General features: G+C 37.5%; 1 protein-coding gene across 1 annotated transcript in view; it reads left to right on the top strand.

Moving 5' to 3' along the window:
- The window catches only part of LOC103780546 (cyclin-dependent kinase 17), a gene marked incomplete at its 3' end in the record, with an annotated part of 48,159 nt that overhangs the window by 16,670 nt on the left and 12,267 nt on the right, over positions 1 to 19,222 (top strand). Inside the window, exon 3 of the mRNA XM_008948235.1 lies at positions 4,507 to 4,640. Coding sequence (XP_008946483.1) covers positions 4,507 to 4,640 — 134 coding nt within the window. The remainder of the gene's footprint in view (positions 1 to 4,506; positions 4,641 to 19,222) is intronic.

Here is a 19,222-nt window from a genome sequence, read left to right on the forward strand (position 1 = left end):
AAGGTCATCTAGTCCAACCCTCCTGCTATAAGCAGGGACATCTCTAACTAGGTCAAGCTGCTCAGAGCCTCATCCAGCCTGACCTTGAATGTCTCCAGGGATGAGGCCTCCACCACCTGTCTGGGCAACCTATTCCAGTGGTCTATCACCCTCATGTTAAAGAACTTTTTCCTAGTGTCTAACCTAAATCTACCCTTTTTTAGCTTAAACCCATTACCCCTTGTCCTATCATTACAAGACCCTCCCCTGTTTTCTTGTAGGCCCCTTTCAGGTCCTGGAAGGTCACTATAAGGTCCCCCAGGAGCCTCCTCTTCTCTAGGCTGAACAGCCCCAACTCCCTCAGCCTGTCCTCGTGGGAGAGGTGCTCCAGCCCTTTAATCATTTTTGATTATGATGGTTTTAAATAACATAAGTGGTTCTCACACCAAATTAGGAATTGGCCATGCTGCTGATGCAAGTTAAAGTCTACCTGAGTTGGTATTTTTTAGCTCATGTATTATCAATACAGCTTCTCAAGTCTTGCACGCTGGAAACATTTAAGTGCTGGAGTCCATGATGGAGACAGAGATGGTCCCTATTTGGACCTGACCTGGCTGAATGCAGAACAACTTAGTTGTCTTTGTTCCATATTTGTATTACTGGGAACACTGAAGAGGTGCTTGGAATGAGCAAAGCCAGCTGAAGCTCCCCATTTTGGTGGACCTCAGCAGGAGCCAGGGGAGAGTTGATTCCTGCTTTTGCCGGTTGTGTTGATATAGTTATGAAGGTTTTGTTTGTTGTCATAAATGTTGGAATTGAAAGAAATTATATTTCTCTACAACTTTCATAGCTTTGTAATGTTAAGAGCAAAGGCAGCTTCTCACTATGGCCTTCCTCAATATGAATCATTGTTAGTGAAACTAACATAAAATGAATCATGTTAGTGAAACTAATCATAAAATGTAGCCACTTCATAGAAAAGTAAGCTTTGGAATGGGCGCACCTTGGAAAGAGTCCAATATGCAAGTCACATGGTTATTTTTGTAATAATTTGAAATAAGATTAAACAATCATTCAGTCTTACTGCTGACTGGTTAGTGAATATTATTTTAGCTCACTTGGAGGAGTTCTCATTTGCTGCACTGTAGATTCCGTGCATTACTTTCTCCAGTAATGCTTTCCTCACAGCTGAAATGAGGATGGCCTTTTCTTTTAAATGTACTGACATACTTTTCCTGTTACATTGTGGTCATCTGCAGCTTTCCATTACATGGCCATACTGGATATTTAGTTACATATGTAGAGAATTTTAAATAAGCATCTGTGTAAGAATGATTTGTTGAACTATTGAACCATTAAAACCATGAAAGCTGGCTTTGGTGCAGGTGAATTTGCCTGTAGAAATGCTTAGTGAAATTACAGAAATATTATTTGCATGATTTTCATCATTGCTTAATCAAATATTATTGTCATGCGCCTGTGTAAAATTATTAATATGACTAGGTTAATGCCTTAGTCCTGGGTTTATGATATTAAAATAATGAACATAAGGCTCTACTAACACCTTTTTAATTGAATAAAATGAAAAGACATGCTTATATTAGATGATAATGCAGTCAAGATATTTTTTAAAAGCTTAAAAGTATCTCTGTTTAGAATATAATTAAAACGTCTGCATGTCCTTAGAGAGAGATAGGAGTTGAGTATTCAGCCCATCAGAAATTCAGACATGTGCTTAATGATTTTTGGATGCTGCAGCCAGTATCCTGCTTAAAACCCTTTGGTTATGGGTATGTAGCTTATTCAGACTTATCGGAATGAATCATATCACAGAAGTATTCAAAATAGACTGACCGTGATCTTATTTAAGTGTGACATACTGCATTTTTAGACTTAAGTGATACAGACCCACTTTGTCTTTGCATTTGTGATTTATAAGTGCAGAAGCTCCTTGCATTTTCTGACCTAAATGCATGGGTTTGTGTTAATAGTTCTTGAAATGGGCCTTAGTTTATTATTGTGTAAGTGGTCATCTTAGTAGGAGAATTATCTCTGGCAAATATTGTAATTCTGAGTGTTGCATTTCAAAGTGTCATTTTTTTAATAGCAATATCATATGTACACTTTTGTGTAATGAACGTTATATTTTAAAATAAAAAATATGACAGTGTCACTCACATGATCATTTTAACAAGTGTCAGTCTTTTTTAAAAAGAAATAAAGTAATTGGTCCTTCATTTAAAATACAGGACTTTTTAAATTTCATCAGTCTTATTTTGTGAGGTTGCCCAGATAACCATCTCCTGTCTAGGTTCTCTAAAGAAGATAGACTTCGGGGCCAAATCAGTGGGCTTGTACTAGCATGAGGGAAGCAGATTGGAGAACAGCTGTCAGTAGCTGTTCCACTAAACTTAAAAAATGAATCTTGAGAGCTGTAATTGCTAAAATGGGTTGTATGGCCTCTCATGAAAGTATTTTAAAGGAGAATCCTTATTAAAGAACTGGTATAATAAGTGTGGCTGTTTACCAGATGCAACAATGCTGGGATAACAGCTTTAATGCAAACAGTGTTTTCAATAGTGTTTTTATATGCCTAAAAGTAATTGCCTACAGTTTGTTAGAGATTTTTAAAGAGACAGCTATCAAGTCACCATACAGAATAAGAGAGATTTCTTAGAGACTTGGCAAAAAAAGAGTCACATTTTATCTGTTTAGCTTCAGGTTAAGACGTATCTTTAGGGACCACTTTCTGACAATCTTTTCCTCTGGTTCAAACTACCATACCTTTAGAGGCACTGATGAATATTTACCTTATTTGAAACCAAAAGGTTCCTTGTTATTATGCAAGGAGTACAGCTGATGTTTTTCTCATTCAGTCCAAATCTGATCATAACTTGCAGGCAAAATTCTGATGCAGTGTCGACTTTTAATAGAAATCCAATTTAGATCCACAGTGCTGCTGGAAAATCTGCTTTGTGCATCAGATGCATGCCTAGTTTGCATGCTTAATTACAATATTTAGAGTTAAAATACATGGTGCCAATACCTTATGAGTTCATCCTTTTATATCCATTCTGTTTTCTGTAAAAGGAATTTCTTTGTACTGAGGAAGAATTTGATCCTTTGAAGTCTACGTGATTCTAGGGGAGCCAAACTAGACAAACGTTTTAGAAGATGTGCTGATAACCAAACATTTGCCTAAAGGCTGCTTTTCCTAGAAAAACCTGCTTGCTTGCTTGCTTGTTTATAGTGATAAAATTTGCATTTTCTCCCTTTTTTAAAATTGTTGTAATACAGTGCAAATGTTAGAATATTTTCAGGTATGTTGGTGGTAAGGCTGAATGGAGCTTTGTGTGTTTTGCTAATATACCATTTTTTTAGGCGTAGAGTTGTAAGATTTCTAGCTGTTCCTCAGGTTCTCTTCTACCTTGTGCAAGATAATGCTTAATACCAAGGATCAGAAGAGACAGGAAAACTGGTGTCTTTTGAAGCACCTCCTTTATATGTATATGTGTTTAATCTCTATAGTATATATCAAGCATTTCAGAGGTGATGATGGAGCATTAGTCACAGTGAATATTTTGTATGACCTATTTCCCATTGTGTGTCCTTTTGCAAGTCATTTGGCTCTTCATGTCTTTAACGACACCACCTTGATCTTCTCTTCATCCATTACGGTGCTTGTCTTCCAAATTATGGAAGATCCTGTGGTGCTTAAATGTATATGTATATACCTGACACACATAAAGTCTTTTGTGTAGATGAATCTACAGGATTGTGTTAAGAGTACCAATTTCTATTGAAGATTTCTGAAAAGTCATGTAACTCAGTGGGTTACCTGAATTCCTCCATAAGCTCACAGATTTTACTTAATTACCCCAAATATAAGTTTCTTTGCTGAATCCACTTGCACATTGTAGGCCTCTGTTTAGATGGTCAGAATACATCCCCTTGCTCCATACATGCACACTAGTGGGTTTTATGGCTGAAGTTTCCTTATTTGGCATTTCTGGAAAAAAGAAAAAAAAAAAAAGAAAGAAAACAAAACAAAACAAACAAAAAAACACCACCAAACTATACCTCTCAGGTCTTTTTAAGCTGAAGATATATTTAGATTTCTAAAGTCAGGTCATCTGATTTGGAAATATTAAATATTCTCAGTAATGTTTTGTATCCAAGTGCAGCTAGACAAAGAGGTAGGTAGGGAGTTCGGGAACTGACAAGGTGGGTAGCTTATGAGAATTAAAATTGGCATTGGACTGTCTGTCTTTTGTTTTGAAAAATTGAGTAGTGCCGAAAGCCAAATAAGAAAAATAACAATAAAGTTTGTGTAAAAGTCCTGTAATCCTAGTCATTTTGTGTTTCCTGAGCCATAAAAAGTGTATCAAGACTAAAATGAATGGTGAGTTTTTGACTCTCCCATATAACCCAATATGCAGTAACAATACAGTTGTTTTCCATCTGTACAAGAGAGGTGTTTGATGGAATACTGAGTAACTGTTTTAAATTCTCTGGATTATTTTTAAGATATTGTTCATGAAAATCTGAAAATGGGGTCAGATGGTGAAAGTGACCAAGCTTCTGGAACATCATCTGATGAAGTTCAGTCTCCCACAGGTGTTTGTCTCAGAAACCGGATACACAGACGAATCTCAATGGAGGTAATTTGCTTTTCATATAAGGATCATTTAAATTGACAAGAGAGTTTGGGATTGCTTTAATTGTTTGTTGTAAGTGATTGTCTTCTCAATTAACAGTAGTGGTTCTGACGTGTATTTCATACAGAGAGCATTATTTTAATACTATTTAAATGTCTGTCTCCATTTGTCACGCAGAAATTGGATGGTTATCTTGCATTGTTTATGAGCTGCTAATTTTGAAAATCTAAGTATGTTTTGCAACGTTAGATTTTTGGGAATAATTTTAAGTGTAGCTGTTGAATATCTTTCTGTCACATTCTTTGCAATTCACTGCATGTATTCAAGGAGATAAACTGTTTAGAGGTTTTCTCACTTCAGACTGTTTTCTAATCTTTGTGAACACTAATGCTGCAGCAGCGATGATGCTGACTGCTTTAGCCTTTCCCACTCTTCCTGTTGTTTAATGAACGGAACTGTACAGGATGGTAAACAAAAGAAGGAAAAGTACCTTAGGAATAACAGTGCACATAATTTCCTTTATTTATGAGTGTTGTTATGAGTACTAGCCACCCTTGTGCTTGCTTTGTTGTCATTTCCCTTGGCAGAGAAAAACAATGTACTTCCCTGTTCGTTGATGTATAAAAATTACAATTATAACGATGCCTTTGTTACAGAAGCATGTAAAATTTTGCAGTTGCAGTTTTATAGCATACATACCAATATACGTAGTTTGTGAGATTTTAAATGTTCATTCAAAGCCTCATATCAAATACAGGATTGGAGGAACAGATATGGATAAGTTACAGTAATGTATATGTGCCAAATATTTTTTATTTGTGAGGCATTCTGTTATGCTTGGAATTCCAAGACTCCAAGCATGTAATGCTGATATGATGCCAAGAACTTGTGAATTATCTGTATGAATTATTTATATACTTTTTTGCACCTGGGGGATTTTGTCTTCAAATTCCTAAATTTGTTGTTAATCTCAAATTTGCTCTAAAGACTATTTAACCATTTACTTGTGAGAACTAAGGTGGAACTGTTGATTTATGCTGGATGCTTAAATTAAGGAGAAAAAAAAAAGTCATTGAGAAAACTTGCATATCAGAATGCATGCTAGACAAACCAAAATCACAGAAATTATTTAAAAGGTTTATTTTTTATCCATTGTCAGTTTCCTCTTCTTTTCAAAATGCACATTTAGAATGGGAAATAAATAAGGAAATCCATGAAATTATGAAAATAACAAACTGAAAGGGAAATGGGTCAAGTCTTCCAGAGAGGGATAAGAACCATTAAATCTCTTTTTAGATTAGGATTCAAGAAACTGTAAATGAAATTACAAAACAACTCAGGAATAGTCATAAAAGTTTGTGAAATTCCTGTGTAATTTTTCAGAATGTTTCAAATAAAAGCATCTTTTCATTAGCCTCTTTAATTGTGAAACAATTCTAATATTATTGTTTAAGAGACTTTGGCAAGGTTTTAAGTTTTGTTTATCCAGTGCTAATTTCTTTGGTTTTCTCCAGATTACAAGTGCTTGTTGCTGAATGTTGAAATTAACATTACTTTTTCCTTGTCTCAGTCAATAAGAGCACTAATTTTTTGGCAGCTATTCATTTATATTCTGTGAGAATTGTAATTTTTCCACCAAATCGCTTCAGTACTGATATGGTGACTTCCAGTAAGGTTTCAAGTTAATGCCTGCAAACACTCTCACTTCTGAGTGTTAAGAATGCTGTCCTTGAGTGATATTTTTGGTTGACTCTAAGTTTACTTCTTAGAAGTGCTTTTTAGCAGAGTCAGTGAAGGTTTTACCTGTCCATGCATTCAAAAGGAAAGACACCACAACAATTTCTGTAGCTTTGGTTAAAGCAACATTAAATCATAATCTTTTCAGTCGACTTCCTTGTTTCCAAAGTGAGAAGGCCTTAAATAATTACATCATCTGCCTGTCTTTTTCTCCTCCTAATTTTCCCATGGGTCATTTTTGGGTCATGCAGTTTTGAGAGATGCATAGAAATCTCAGGTGCTAATTTTATATTAATTTCTGTGAGGAAAGTTATACATCAGGAGAGATTAATGCATCCGCTGCTAGGAAAGAGGCAGCCTTTATTAAACACCACAGTATCCACATAGGAGTTAAACCTCAGGACCTATATCCATAGAAAACCTGGGTTTACTGGTTTTGCTGTTTGTGGAATGGGATCACTTGCTTCTTTGGCCTTTGAGGGAACCAGGTCAAGGTTTCCTCTTGTACTAAAGCTTGCCTGCATGCCTTGGGTGATTTGTGCCATGGAGTGGGCTCATTCAATAGTAGTAATTTGATTATATAAAGAGAGAAAAAAAAAAAAAAAAACCACACTTTTTTTTGTGAAGTAAGTTTCTGTTATTTCAGTTTTGTTTTGCTGATTTTTGGGCATCTGTCATGTATAGGCATCATTGGGTAGCTTAAGGCTATATTCCCTTCATAGTCATGTAGGATGAGTTATAGCTGTATGCTACACATAGTGGCTGAAGTAAATTACTGTGTGTGTGATCGTATGGTTTTGCTGCAGTCTGCTGAAGTCATTAGTCACACTTGAAATCCATTGTAGAATATATTTGATTAAATACACAAATTTGGGTAAACCAAATAAAGCAATATTCCTTGTTCCTCCACATTAAGATGAATGTGTCTGTCACATTGATTATATCTTTTTTTAATATTTACTTTGACCAATATTCACAGTATTTGTAATATTTTTGTATGTAATTTCTTGATGATGTATGTTTGTTCTTCTCTGCTGAACTGACACAAGAAGTCCTGATTTGTTTTGAAGATAACTAATTGGGTAAAGCTGAAACCCTGGGACAGTCTTTTTCACTTGTTAGAACTTCACGTATATAACCAATTTTTCATGCTCTGCTTAACTTTGTCTAGAATTCTGAAAATTAGTACCCCATCAAAAAAAAACCCTAATTTTTAAAAATGCTTGCTAAAAACATGTATACTGTAATCAAAGTGCTAGTTACCAATACCAAATAATAGTATTGTTGGGATGTTTTGTATGTTAGAATGCACATTTTGATTCTTAGTGTCCATCCTCACTAGAGTGAATCATAAAATAAAGCTGCTTTCTCTGTAATCGTTAAATAATTCAGAACTACAGATAGAATTGTTACATAGTAAAGGACCAGACAGATTCACTTGTTCGGAGTATGTGAAAGATTTTGTTGGGAAAGAAAACTTGATCTAAAGTTTACACATGGAGATACCTGAGAAGATAGAAAAGTGCAAAATAGACAATAGAGATGCAACAGGAAAAATGTGTCTGTTGTATCAGAATCTCCATAGCAATGGAAAGCTGAAACATCATAACCTTAAGCTGGCCTGATTTAGTTAGGAAATCATACTGCAGCATAACCTATATATGAAAAGTTTTAGATATGAAATGGTAATACTGCAATGAAAAAGAATTCTGCTCTGCAGTGAAGTGTCTGTGGAGGTGGAAACTTTACACCCACAGTAGCAGCCATGGGGATACCAGCTTTCAATCCCCCTCAAATGACGTAAAATTCAGGCCAGCGTGACTTACAGACAAGGAGATGATACTCTGCTTCTGATTTTGACAACACTGCAGTTGTGGGACTGAATTTACTTTTTTTTTTTTTTCCAAATGATTGTTCATTGTTACTGTGTGCTTAGAAAACAAAGAGAATTTACCAGAATCTTATTGTGCTGCCTAGATAAAGTTTATTTTGCCTGTAATTCACAGGCTACAAATAGCCCATAAAGCAGTTGCTTTGAGGTTTTTAATCTCCTCCTTCCTTCCCTTCATTCAGGAATCATGCTGAGAGTAGGTGCAAGCATCTATTATGTGGGGAATTTGGCTTCAAAACGGCTGTGAGATTTTAATTAAAATGTCTACTAATCTCAGGCTAATATTGATTACTTAGTAAATCAGTAAAACAGTTTATAAAAACAGATGCACAGAATCATTTTTTGCAAGCATCAGGAGCAATACAGCCCAAGAATCAATGCATGTGTGTCTGTATTTTAAGTGTAGGTGCTTGCATCAGGTAATGGGAAACACTTCTTTAGATCATAGAGTTACAGCTTGAAGCATTTCCACTTTGATTTGCTGGAAAAGAAGACGTGGGCAGTAATGCATTAATATAAATTCATGTTTCAAGGGATAAGGGTTCACCGGGGGCCCTGTGCCCATGCACTGGATCGTGAATGCTTCATTAAGAACTGTGGTGGATAAAAAATGGAGAGATACAGTCTGTGCAAATTGAAACATCTGTTTCCCTCTCCCAGAAGTCCAAGGTCTGTAAGCTATCGTCTCATGTGAACTGGCAGAGGGCCATAAGCCACTGTTCACCAGCCTGTTTCCCAGATATTTTGTCCTGAGAAACAGTTCTTATCCATCTGACTGTCACATTAGTGACAGGAGTGTGTTCCAGATCAGGCTGCTCCTACCACACTGCTATTAGGGTATAATTCTCCCCTGGGAGGATTAGCTGCAGGGTTAGTGCTTTTGGCTGAACAGAGAGAAATACAAATGCATTCTACTGGTCACCTTCTCAAAGAAATAGTGCTGATGAGGAGTAAGTTTTTGGTGAGCTCCACCCTTTACCAGGGCTGTGGCTTGTTCAGAGGAGTCTTGACACAGCCCAAGTACCTTGATCTGCCATTGGTCTACCTGGGCAAGCGTACCTTTTCCAGAGAAAAACTCACAAAGTTAATCAATGTTTCAACTGATGCACTGCTAAGATTTTTTTGTTTGAAGGCATCAGATTAGAATATGGTTTGTAGGTCCCTGTTCAGGTGTGCAAATAGGGCACTCTTGGCTCCGCTCAGTTGCTTAAATTCTTGAACAGCAGACTGTACTGACACAGGTTTTTGGTCAGGGGCAGTACAGTATTTTCACCTGTTAGTTTTAGAAACAGAAAGCACTGTATTGAAGACAGCCTGAGCATTCAGTCCTACATCTCTTGCCACTCGAGAGACTCACATGGATCCCCAGCAGGCATTCCTGCACAGCACCTTCTCTCAGCAATGGTCCTTCCTTTCCCCTTCCTGCTGTGCTTGCCAGCCCTATAATTCTTTCAGCCATATAACTCTTCTTATTTTCTGAGTATTGCCTAATTTCCTTCTCTGCACCTCCTGAGAATGTGTAGCTTTTATACTCATCGTTTCTTCGGTGTATCTAAGCCTGTGATCATCTACCAGAAGATTTCAGTATTAGACAGAAAAAAAATGAAGCTGAATACAATCAAGACTTTGTTTGATTTTCTGTTGTCACTGTGTTGTCTCCAGTCAGGCTTGGCAGCTGTCTCAACCTTTCGTAAGGTTATGCTGGCAAATATGCTGTTATTTTTGTAAACTGCTACTTTCAAGTTCATGTGAAGCTTGATGTTTTCAAAATCCCTCTTCTAAAAATATAAGTCCATGTTCTGAGTTGCTAGTATGGTTTTGACAGAACTGATGGATGGCCTTTTGATCTATTTGATTAGCAGACTTTCTTTTCTTCTAAAAAAAGAAAACTGCAATGAGAAAAATAATTTCAGCTTGGATAACAGACAGTCCTCTGCAACCTGCTTTTTATTAGATTTTCTAGGGGTAACAGTCTGCTATCAGCAACTGATGCTTTTTTTGTCCTTCTGTTAGGAATTTCTGTAATCCTGATGCTAAAATTCTTGCATTCCACATGCAGATGCTACTTCCTTTAGAAAGGTGCACTAGGCAGTACCCTTTTTATAAGGATGGGATAGCTGCTTTTTTGGTTTTGCTTTTTTATAATTTGGTTTTGCTCTTAAGTTCCATTTAAGAGTAGTCTGCTCTCATCCTGGATGTGTTCAGCCACGTATAAATCACATCTCTAGCAATCCGTGGAATGCAGCAGATGAGAAGAATTTGGGTGCAGTTTCACACCCTGCACTCCAGCCTCCATTAAGGACTCTCCTGTCCAGGAAGGTCAGCTTTCCAGTTTCCCTGTTCAAGAAGCTGAACAATTAAGTCAAACAGCCATCAGACGATGGATTTCAGATGGGTTTATGTTGAGGCTAGTGCCACAGAGTGGTATCTTGTTAGGCAGTAATTTAGGTGGACAAACAAAATCAGACATGATCTTTTATGGGTATGATTATTTTTATTATAGCAGTAGTAGTGATTCTTTGGAAATGGGTCTTAAGATTATATTTTCATTATTGCTTCTATTAGAAGAAAACATTCTTTGATTACCCTTTCATCAAATTTAACAGAATAGTAATTGATTGTGATTTAACATGTTCAGTAAAATAATAAGGGCAACAACAATATTCAAGTATAAAGGAAAAATGTTATGTTCAGGTGTAAACCATTCTGCAGATGGCAGAAGAAAATATACCCTGCATCACAATGAAATTACAGCTATATCTGTCTGTTGAGGGGGGGAATGATCATGGCTTCGTATACCTACAAGGAAACCCATTGTAGATAACTTATCTCAGTTGTTAAAACAGCCTTTTTGGTTACAGTAATTGAGACTTATTTGTAAAGGTGTTAAAATGGCATGCTGCAAGGTTTGTTTTGATAAATGTGTATGCTGCTGTTTTGCTTTAAGACCTTGGAGATCTATAGGGCTGTAACCAAAAAAAAAAAAAAACCAAAATTATCTCTAAATATGTTCTCTGATTTGGGGTGTGGCATTTTTTTCCTATTTGCTTTTGCCTCTAGCCATCTTGTTGTATGTCATAATTCTGTAGAGGATCCAGTTGGCTTCAACTGTGCTGTCTCTGTCATTTGACAAAAATGCACTGAAATGTAATGTGCACCTTCAGAAAAAACACTACATGGTATTTGATGCTAAAATAGTACAGTAAGCACATGCAGATGAGGTTGTGTATTAGAATGTTAAAATACTCATTGACATAGGCAAATGTTTTTCAGTTTGCTTTGTGTATCATGAACTAGCACATAATGCACATTTTTATTTAAAATATGCAAGGAAAGAATAGTTTAAAAAGTTTATTTTTTTTTTTTTACAGTAAACATGTCATAAGGTTGAACTGTGTTGCATAAAGGGTTATATGATGTAGCATTTTAGATCTCATTAAGTATTCCTCAGTGAACAGAAGCACTGTGGCTTGATAGTGAAGAGCTTGTGGTTGCAGCTGACATGTTTCACTGGTGCTTGCTAAAACTGGTGAGAAGGCCTTTTCAGACTGATGCTTACACAAGAGAGCAAAGTATTTTCATTTCATCTATGGTGGATTGTTTGGGCTGTCAGACCAATGTCTGTAGACTTAGAAGAACAATTCTTCTTTGTGAGGCTGTAATTTTAAAATAATTTTATTGATAGCATTTAACAATATTAATTATTAAAAGATAAGGTAAAATTTCAGGGAGAGGTGGAGGGCTTGTTGTCTGCTGCCACATAGTAACTGTGTACCTTTAAAAAGTGGTTGGAAAATGTAACTTAGCAAATTGAGGAGCCAAAACAGTAAGGTTTGTAATGCTGCAGCTTGGCAATATCATTTCTGTCGTGTACTGACTGCTTGCTTCTGACAGAGCCAACATCCTTCACCTCTTGGCTCCTAAACTTGCATCAACAGATAATTACTCACTTTGTTTTGCCAGTAGTTTTTTTGGTAGTTTTCTGCCAGTTGACCTTCTTACACCACATCACTTTGCTGTTAGCTTAGAGCCTGTTCTTCTCCAAAAAGTGATGGGAACCTCTAGCCACAGGCAGTGAAATACTGGGTTTAGAGGTACTTGGCTGTTAGATTTGCTGAATGAAACATTCAAGGAATAGTGAATGGAGGCTGACACTGTCATCAGACTGAGGCTGATGCTATCATAGTTTTCCCTTCCAGTTTTTCTAAAGTGTCAATTGCTACCACAGCATTGCCCTGGTTTTTCACCTCCTATTGCTTCACTGACTTCCTTCTCTTGCTGCAGTTGTGAGTGCAGTGGCAGCCTGAAACAGCTGAGGAGTTGAGAGATCAATGGCATTTATAGCCAAGTAGATTTGAGAAAGATTTATTGTTGCTACTGCAGCAAGAAAGAAACAGTCTGCAAATTGGCACATCTGTTAAAGGATAAAAATAAAAGTCTCATTTTTTCTTTTCCTGCTTTTCTTAGCTTAGTGAGAATTTGACTCAGGAAGACCTCAAATCCTTCCTGGGTGCAATTTCCCAATTTTTATTTTTTATTATTGTTATTCTGTTATGTGAAAAATACTAGTGTTTATTGTCTAAATGTGCTATATAAGTCAGAGGTATAATGAACTGAGTCGTTAGAATACAGACTAAAAAATGTAAGTATTTCAAACTACTTCTTCTAGAACAATTTTAACATGGAGAGATCAAACATTCTATATCCCAAGTTAGAATGATCTTTATTTCACTTCAGTGAAATTTGCCAGATTGTGTACTGCATCTTGGGGAAAAAAATAAATGGTGAGTTAAGGAAAAACAGAAGTTATTTCCATATCTGATTGAAAGTTCAAAACGTTGACAGGGCTGCTTCCACAAATAAAAACAGGTTCATTTTGTGGAAAAATGTACTTTTTGGGGAGGGTTTAAGAGAATTTAAAATCAATCTGTTGACCAAGAATGAGGCTTTCTCAAAAGCGTCATGCTATGGCACTAAGGAGTATCATGTGGGCCAAGTCAAGCAATGAGAAAGAGGAATAACTGGTAAATTTGTGTTCTGGAGAATAGGAGATGAGAACGGGAATAGAGTTGTCTGAGAGTCAGAGGTGAAAAGCAGGTTGTGGTAACAAAATTCTAGCATTAAACTCTTGTGGATGGTTTACTTTGGGTGGCAAGCGAAGAAGCTGATATTGCTCCAAAACTGTATTTTGGGCCATCCAAAAGGGGACCAGAAATAAAGAAATCAGAAACAATGGGAATTTTGTTTATGACTTCCAAGTATCTTTGAAAAGCGGGAGGTGTTGTGAGTGTTCAGGGTACTGCTTTGGTGGTTGTTTGTGGCTTGTTTTAATTGGAAAGAGATGTTTTTTTGCTTATAATGTTAAATTAATCAGCTCACAGGACCAGCAGGATTTAAGTTGAAATACTGCCTGCCTCCCTTTCTCGTGCCCAAGCATAAGTAGTCGTTGGTAGACAGAAAATCCACACAGAGTTATAGCAGTGGGGTTGGGTGCTAGCCAGATGAAGGAAGAGGCGTAACAAAGTGTGGTGCTTCTCAGAGCATTTGCTGCAGCTGGCATTAGGAATAGATGGTAAAGATAAGCATGAGTTGGAGTAGTTTATCTCCACAGAAAATAAAAGTGATATTAGTGTCACAAGGGCTTATATGTTTATCTGCCATCAAGCAGAGTAGGACAAATGTGATTCTCATTTCAGGCAAATTATAAAAATAGTATACATTTCTCTGCCAGTAGTACCAGTAATAAAGCAAGACTGAGAATAAGCATTGCACATGAGGATAGAAAATGTGTTTTTCAAGTTGGAGGAGGAGGGGGAAAATGCCACAAACATTCTGGTTACCCTAGCAAAGCAAATGGTGCCTGAATACGGTCTACAGAATATATTCTGGAACTGGGTCAAAAAATAGCTCATTAAGCAACATATAGCTAACTGTAGGCATTCAAGCATTCAGTAAACTGCCACATTTACTGAACATGGATACATTTTGTTTCAAGTTTTTAAGGATAACCATAAAAAAAAATCTCCAACTAGAAAACATTATGAATTGGCCAGAATTTTTTCATATATTAGATGTCATCGGGAAAAAATAAATCTTAAGTGATGTATAAGAAAATGCTTCATCTTAATTTTCTAAAAGATGGCTTGTTTTACCTGAAGTTCTTTGTTGTCCCTGAAAGCTGAGGTTTTGCATTCCAGTAAACCTTTGCATGTTAAGAGTTACAGAGGAATGCACCCAGATTCCCTCTGCATAGTTGTGGGTCTGTGTATACCACTTCCACACCTGTTATGTTTAAAAAGGGATACATAAGATAACATAGGGAGTCTTTCTAATTTACTACCTTCAATGAAATGAAACAAAAATTTAAGACTCAGGAAGGGATGCAAAATGAATTGGTGTTAAAAATGGACATTTAACTCTGTAGTGTTGACCAGCTCAAAATCTTAAGTATCAAAAATTAAAGAATGTGGGGAAGATTATCAGTCCTGACATTAATTTTACGTAGTTCTGTATTACTTCATTAAACAGCATTGTAGCAGGATCTTGCAACAGCCTGCACTTTTAACAGCCTGCTAGTAATTTCCACTACAAAAGGTTTCTTGCTTTTACTTGTTTTCCTTGGTTTAAGTTGTGGGGTTTTTTTTCATTTTCTGTTTTTTTCTGAGAAATGCTAACACATCATTAGATTCAGTCAGTCTTTGAAATTAGTTTGGACAAAGTCCTCTGTCGAGAATGTGTCTTTTTCATTGTTTCATGGAATTCCACAGGTTTAAATCACTGTTTCCTGCTGTTGCTTGCACTCCAGTAAGCCATGGGGTTTGTAAGAGCAGGTTTTGCTGCTGCTAAAGCAGCAATAGCAAGATTGCAATGGGACGGCTGCAGTAGCAGCAGGAGGGAGCAGAGATGACAACTGCCATCTAACATGTAACCCTGGGCTTCATAGGCTAAGTCCAGCCTCTCCATAAAGGCTTCCTCTGGCTCGACAGCCAACCCAGACTGGCCAGAATGGTACAGACAGGCTATTCTGTACCATCTGATATGGTGCTTGGGGTGGGGAAGGAGGCAGAGGAGGGTGGTGACTTTTGTGTGACAAATGTGGCTGTGGCATTTGTCTTCCAATTCCCAAGCCCATGACAGGCATGCTGAGACCCAGCTTTCCACAAAGCTTCTGAACACCTGCCTGCTGATGGGAAGCAGTGGATCAATCCTTTTTTTCAGCTCTGCTTAGGCACACAGCTTTTACTTTCCCTATTAAACTGTCGTTACCTCCGCCCATGAGTCTCCTCACCATCATTCCATCTTCTCTGCATCCATAGGAGCAGGGAGCAAGCACTCAGCTGGATGCAGGCTTAGCTGTTCGCTGGGGTCAGCCCACAGTGGGGGGAATGTGTCACTTGCTGCCATCAGCTGAACAGGTTGCTCAAGTGTCAGCAGATTGCCTGGTCTTGAACACTCAAGGCTCAAAGTTGGTTGGTGTACGGTGGGATTCTTGCTTTTCTTTTTAACATAATCACAGTTAAGTTCACTGGGTTTTTCAACTGTATCAAACTAATGTAATTTTAGTTTCTGGTTTTTCTGTTTAGCCACTAGGAAATGTTGTACTTATTTCTGTCGTGCACATTTAATGAATCCCCTTTCATCTTGCTCTATAGCATTTAATTATGATTGCTTTCTTTTCCCAAGAGGTGGTTGCTTCAATCATTGCAAAACCTGTGAGGAATTAAGGTGGTACAGGCAAACAAAACAGAGTAATTTGTCTCTTTCAGGTATTTGGGTGTGCAGTCTAAATGACTTTCTTAAATTTGTCCTATTTTAGGTAATTAGGTAAAGGATAATTATAATACAAAGAAGATTTTATATATGTGACTTCATGTATGATGTAACTTTATATATAATCTTTCAAATATTGGTGTCATAAAACACTTCTGACTGGTAACAATTTTAATACATGGTTTTAGAAAAGCAAACTTGGCTTGGTTGACATTTCAACACATCCAAATGAGTATTGCAAGTAGTAGTATAGATCATTAGGAGGACAAATCTGTAAAGTACCTGCTGCAGTTTCCATGAAATCATTATGCTTTCCTCTCAGTAAATAAACTCAGCTCTAAGAAGTTCAGTAGAATGGATAGTGTTTTGGTTTGGTTTTATTTACATGACAAAAATTCAGGCTTCCAGCACTAAATACACTTTTTTTGAGGGGAAAAAGAGAATGATTACTGTCACGTATTGTCCAATGTATTACAAATGTAAACAAAAAAATTATATAAAAAAAAAAAAAACTACCACCCTGAAAAAAATTCCTTCAAAATATCCCCCTCAAGTTGAGTTGTGGTTTTTCTTTTTCAAAGACAGACATTGCATGAGGTTGGGAGTGAGGGTGGTTGTTGTGTACATAAAGTAGAGTATCTGCAGGATTTTTTTCTGACACCGGAATAGATTTGGCCTTTGCATCAGTAAGTACTTACGCTCAAAGATTATGTGGAGCACTCTGTAGAACCAAATCTAAGTTCACAGATTAAGTTCAGTTTAGAACCGAGATTGTCACATGGTTCTCTGAAGTAAGTCATGGAGGGTTTTGCAATTGCCTGTTGCAAAAATGGCATAGACAGAGCTTTTGAGAAGGAAGGAAGGGGAATTCTGTAGTAGAATAACAACTAGCTCCCATTATAATATTTTCTGGTATGGAAAATATTATCTCCATTTTTTAGAGCAGCTGGACTCCAAAGTAATGAATCATTAGTAGCTCTAAGGCATTTTAGCCTTGCTCTGTTTCTCGTGTTTAATCATGGCAGGTGCTGTGCACAGTTAATGGCATAGTTTTCAAATAGCCATCGCAGCCTAAAGACTGCCTTTGCTTCCTTCCTCCTGCATACCCACCAACTTCGTATGCTTGGAGGTTCTTCTTCAAGGCTGTGAAGCTAGGTGTGAAGCACCACTTTGGCTGCCCCAAGGATGAGTGCTGTGGGAGGGGAGAACATAGAGGTGCAAAGCTCTGGGGTACAATTGACTTAGTATTTCATGAGGCCTTTGAGTCGTGGTCCGTGATTGAGTATATACCTATAAACAGGCTCTGTTAAAAGGCTTGTTGTGGAACAAGCACTATGGGACACTACAAAGAGAGTACTACAGCAGGTTTTGATGCTGTAGAGTTAGTGGATAGGAGTTGGAAAAAGCTATTTTGCCACAGTATATAGGATAACGATGGTATCTGCTGCATTCAGGAAGTTAGATGGAAAAACTCAGCCCAATGCTCTTCTGCTGTTTTGGAATTTGTCAAATCCCTACTTTATTTTTTGTTTTTAAGCAGTGGGAGGAAGAAAATCAGGATATTGCCTGACTGTTGATCTGGGATTACAGTAGGAAGGTGGAGCAGAGTTGTGATGCTGGTCCTCTTCCCACCATCCCTGTCTTGTTCCACAAGTTCCACAGTTTCCAGCTGCTGGGAGATGATCCAGCTGCCTTGTTTAAGGCAACGTGGAACTCTTTCATTTGTGCTTATCTGTTTTGATGAGCTACCTGAATTTTCTGAAGAGTGCAGCAAATTATAGGGTGAATTTATATATTTATTTTCAATAATACAGAGCCCTATCCAGTTAGGGGGGAGTCTTTTCACTCTTCAGGTGACTCTAAATTTTGGTTACCAATTACAAAAATGGCGTTAGCAAAGCATCTCATAAAGGAAAATCCTTTAGTGGAAAATACTGGTTTACTATAGGATTACTGCTAACTCCTGTTATAATTAATTACTTCCTCCACTCTCCCAAAAACCACATAGGCAGTTCTAAAATTGCCAATGTTTTGAAAAATCTGAAATGCCAAAGCTGAAAATGAGTAAAGAAATCGGAAACTGCCAAAACTGAGGCATCCTTTTGCTTTCTTCTAATTGAACTTCAAAATGTTAGTCAAAGCTGCCATTATGTGAACAGTGCTTCTTTTGTTTAAAGACAGTTTAAAAATTCTGCACAAAATAAGAAATACAGGCACGGATTTTTCCAGTTATGCAAAGAAGCTGATGTTGGACAGCAAAGTAGAAGCTAACAGGCTTTGTGCTCTGAGGAGATGTGAGAAGCAAAAGGGAAACAGGAGGGTCAGCTGTCAGAAGGTAAAGCTTTGTTGACATCTCTCCAAAAACTTCTGCCTCTATCCAGTGGCCATAGTGAATAGCATTTGTAGATCAGTCATCTGGGGGATGTCTATTAGGCTTGAATCCTACCTGAAATTCAACTAATTGCCAAATTTATTTTATTTTTTTTTTTAATATCTCTCTTTAACTGATAGTTTCTGCTCAGCTGTTGCTCCAGGTATGTGTACAGATCGTCCATGTACACAATTCAAATACATTGTCAACACTGAAAACTTAGCAAGTTGTCCACCAAGATCTCAAGTCCTGAAAAGTCTGACGATCCAGTTCTTTGGCAACCTAAGCCAATTTATCTGCTGACTTTACAGGCTTGCTTTGCTACCTCTCTTGCCCTGTGTTCAAGCTGTGAGCTTGTCTGACCTTAAACTAAACCTGTCCGGAGCACAAAGCTGGCATGAAACTATGCACTTTGCCTGAGATAGTTTCCTGATGATTTAGCATGCTGAAATAGTTCAGAGCTGCTGCAAAGACATGAGTAGAAGCACATGGGCCAGGCTTGAGGGGAACTGAATGGGGATGGAGCTACCAGTGTTGAGGTTAGCTCAGAATGCCCAGAATTCAAAGCTGGAGGTGTGATAGGTGAGGTAGAACAGGGTAGCATCAAGAAGAGCTTACTCCCCTCAGGTGAGCATTGATTAAATCTGAGGTCCACCAGCAGAAATCTTGAGTTTCCCTCTTCTGCTTGGGAAGAGTGAAAACAGGGGTGGCTCCAGAGGTGCCAGGGTAGAATCTGTTGGGGTAGCTTGTACAGTTTGATGTTGAATGTGATTTTCTTTACTCAGATAAGCTATCTTTACTGAAAAACAATTCCTG

The sequence above is a fragment of the Merops nubicus genome, unplaced genomic scaffold (genome assembly GCF_000691845.1).
Source record: "Merops nubicus isolate BGI_N331 unplaced genomic scaffold, ASM69184v1 scaffold21509, whole genome shotgun sequence".
In the NCBI taxonomy this organism is placed as follows: domain Eukaryota; kingdom Metazoa; phylum Chordata; class Aves; order Coraciiformes; family Meropidae; genus Merops; species Merops nubicus.